The sequence below is a fragment of the Dipodomys ordii genome, unplaced genomic scaffold (assembly GCF_000151885.1).
Source record: "Dipodomys ordii isolate 6190 unplaced genomic scaffold, Dord_2.0 Scaffold31, whole genome shotgun sequence".
NCBI classification, from domain to species: domain Eukaryota; kingdom Metazoa; phylum Chordata; class Mammalia; order Rodentia; family Heteromyidae; genus Dipodomys; species Dipodomys ordii.
Genome location: NW_012267247.1, coordinates 6942192 through 6945905, shown reverse-complemented (window position 1 = coordinate 6945905; position 3714 = coordinate 6942192). Strand labels below are relative to the sequence as shown.

Here is a 3714-nt window from a genome sequence, read left to right as displayed (position 1 = left end):
TTTTCTTTTTGCTTATGTGGTGCTGAGGAATCGAACCCAGGGCCTCAGGCATGCAAGGCAAGCGCTCTACCACTGAGCCATCTTCCCAGCCCCCACTTTTTTTTTTTTTAAGTTGGCTGTGGGGTTTGAACTCATGGCCTGGCCATTGTCCCTGAGCTATTTCACTCAAAGCTCTACCACTTTGAGCCACAGTACCACTTCCAGTTTTCTAGTGGTTAATTGGATGGAGGTGGTTAATTGGAGATAAGAGTCTCAGGGCTGGGCTGGCTTTGAACTGTGATCCTCCAATCTCAACTTCCTGAGTAGTTAAGATTATAAGCGTGAGCCACCAGCGCCTGGCACCAGACTTTACTTTTGCTTTGTCTTACAATATTGTGCCTTTCTACATTTTCCTAGCTGTTCTGAATTTGGGTCTTTGAGTCAGAAATCTTAGAGACCTAGGGCTGGCCACCATTATATGTTTCCTATTCTCTTTTCTTCCAGGCCTAGGTAGTCAAGCTGCCATGCTTCTTTTCTAAGCCTCTGAGCAACTACATCTTCCCCCTCCACTGCCACCCTCATCACTGGGCTCCCTGTGTTGCCCACCTGGCTCTCAGCCCCATTCTACTGGCAGAGCAACTTCCCCTAATAAACCATTGGCCCTTGTTCAGCTAGGATAGCCTAGTGGAGTTCTTGCCCATTCCCCTGGGAACCCCACCACTACTACTACTACCACGACCACCATACCAGGTAGTCACAATGGGAAACAGTTGCCCCAGAGGGAATGGTACTACAAGAATTCAACCTAACCTCCACCCTCTATGTGTAGTTGAATCCACTGATGTCTGTTCCACTGATAACCATGATGCCTGAGAGCCTGTGGACCATGGAAAATGACATGTTGATCAGCTACTCCTCCTCCCCAGACTTCCTCAGCAGCTGCTGGGACTGGATTGGACTATACAAGGTGATGTGGGCAAAGCAATGAATCCATCAACCACAGTCCGCTTGCTTATCCTTTCTGGGGACTTACAGGAACTGGGCAAGACACTGAAAAACTCACCTTCACCTGCCCCAGGGCTACTTGTCTACCTAGGTCCTGGAAGAGAAAGGAAAAGGAAACATAGTAGGGTGGCCAGCCCCAGCAGTAAGACCACCCTCTCCTTAGGACTTCCTTAGGTCCATGTCCTCCCCAACCACTGATTCTCTCATCTGATCTCCTCACAGGTGGGAATGCGCCACATTTATGACTATGTGTCCTATGTCTGGGCTGGGGACAACCAGGTCTCCATGAGCGACAACCTGAATCAGGTACATCTGTGAGTTGGGCTTGCCCTGATAGTCTTGTCTTCTGGAAGAAGAGTTATATAACTTGTCACTAAGCCAGGAAAGTGCAGGACCCTAGAGCTGATGTTGTTTCTATCATTCCTCTTTTACAGGTATACATCAACATCAACGATATCCCTAAGACTGAGGATGAGTTTCTCCTCTGTTACTACAGTAACAGTAGGAACTCTGTAGTGGGGATAAGCAAACCCTTCAAGGTAAGGGATGATGGTTGGAGAAGGGGAAGGTATTACTGAGGAACTGAATCCATCCTTTGTTTCCTGAGGCCAGAGCCCCAGGAATTCATACCTATGAGCAGTTGGGGTATTGACAAGGTATAGAGAAAGACCTTCACGGCTCTGGGAAGCTGGCTCAGTGGTAGAGTGCTTGCTTTGCATGCATGAAGCCCTTAGTTCGATTCCTCAGCACCACATAAACAGAAAAAGCCAGACGTGGGGCTGAGGTTCAAGTGGTAGAGCACTGGTCTACAGCTGAAGAGCTGAGGGACAGCACCCAGGCCCAGAGTTCAGGCCCTACAACCAACAAAAAAAAAAAAAAAAGAGAAAGACCTTCACTTCCCCCTTCTGCTACTTATTTTATTCCTACAGATCCCGCTTCGCTTCTTTCTGAAGGACAATTCACTGGATGAGGATGAACCACGAATCTAAGCTGGACTAGGAATGAGTGAAGCCAGGGTGGAGGCTAGAACTGGCAGCCTACTCTGCTTGAACTGCTGCCAGGATTACTAGGAGCCCAGCCGGGCCCTGCCCCTGAGGAAGGAGCCAAGTAACCCACACTTCCAGGGGGAGCTCAGCCAGATTCCCTTTGCTTTCTCTAGGCCAGATCTCTGAAATTGGCACTTAAATACAGGTTTTTGTTGCTGAGATGTGAGTGAAAGCAACTAGTTTGTCAGCAGTGAAGATTTGAGAACAGCCCTCCAGATACAGGAAGAACTGTCCAACTGACATTTTATTTCTTGATTTTCCACACACATACAGATTCCTGTTCCCGCCCAAGCAGTCCTGCCAGGCACATGCCCCATCTGGCACAGGCTTGCATTCTTGTCACACCATCCTGGGCCTCAGGCTGCCTAGGAGGGGGAAGTATTTGTACAGGTTCCACTGACTGGATGGCACAAGCAACAATGGGTTCCATAAGTCTAGGCATATCATAGTGTGTCCCCATGAGGGATAAGTAGAGGGTCTGGAATCCCTGCTTTCCACAGAAGCAGTGTGACCAAGTGGATAGAATGAAGGGGTCATCCCACTAGCACACCACGCTCTGCATGTAGTCTGACCCAGAAGTTCTAAGGCCCAAGCAGAGAGAATTCTTTAGACTGAGATTGGTTTCTGTAACTTGGTTGGGCCCTGTGCCCCTAGCTTGTCCTTTTATGGAGGGTTGACAGGTGGTAGAGGAGTGGCAGCCACAGACTTCCAGAGTGATTCTCATCTGGCTCCACCCTTGACATGAGTCATTGGCAGAAAACTCCTGTCTCTGGACCCCTCTGTGACCTAGAAGTATGGGGTTAAGCAGAAAGGGGAGTCAGAATCAAGACATTTTGGAGTAATCTCAGCATGTGGGAGGCTGAGGCATAAGGATCATGAGTTGAAGGGAAGGCTCAGCTAAAGACACTGTCAAAATACCCCCCCCAAAAAAAAGATATTTTTGACAAAGGCTCTGACACCAAGAGCTTGAGCATTATCCAGGTGCAATGAGAAAATGGCCTAGTCCCACTCCTGTCAGTTGCCTTCTGCCAGTGGCCAATATTCTTCCCAGGAGAAGATCTCGGTGGTTCTGTAACTTTTACATCCATTCTGTGACCCCAGACCAAGAGTGACTCTAATTGCTCTATGCTCCTACACTCTACCTTAGGAACTACATGTATTAAGAATTTCCCCTCTTGTGGGCTGGGAAGGTGGCTCAGTGGTAGAGCGCTTGCCTTGCATTCCTGAGGCCCTGGGTTCGACTCCTCAGCACCATATAAGCAAAAAAAAAAAAAGCCCGAAGTGGTTCTGTGGCTCAAATGGTAGAGCGCTAGCCTTGAGCTGAAAAGCTGAGGGACAGCGCCTAGGCCCAGAGTTCAGGCCCCATGACCAGACCCCCCCCAAAAAAAAAATTCCCCTCTTGCCAGGCACTGGTGGCTCACATCTATTTACTCAGGAGGCTGAGATCTGAGGATCATGGTTCAAAGCCAGCCCAGGCAGGAATGTCCATGAGACACTATCTTGAGTTAACCACCAGAAAACCAGAAGTGGCACTGTGGCTCAAGTGGTAGAGCACTTGCCTTGAGCTGAAGAGTTGAGGGACAGCACCCAGGCCCAGAGTTAAAGCCCCATGACCAATCCCTCCCCCTCCCCCCAAAAAAGCATTTCCCCTCTCCAAAAAAAAAAATTTCCTGGGGCTGGAAAG

The 3714-nt window shown here is 49.1% G+C and overlaps 1 protein-coding gene across 1 annotated transcript in view; it reads left to right on the top strand.

Annotated features, from left to right (window-relative positions):
- The window catches only part of Inpp5k (inositol polyphosphate-5-phosphatase K), a 22074-nt gene extending 19885 nt beyond the window's left edge, over positions 1-2189 (top strand). The window contains exons 9-12 of the mRNA XM_013016311.1: positions 809-946; positions 1207-1290; positions 1419-1523; positions 1914-2189. Coding sequence (XP_012871765.1) covers positions 809-946; positions 1207-1290; positions 1419-1523; positions 1914-1973 — 387 coding nt within the window. The 3' untranslated portion in view covers positions 1974-2189. The remainder of the gene's footprint in view (positions 1-808; positions 947-1206; positions 1291-1418; positions 1524-1913) is intronic.
- The last annotated feature ends 1525 nt before the right edge of the window (positions 2190-3714 follow it).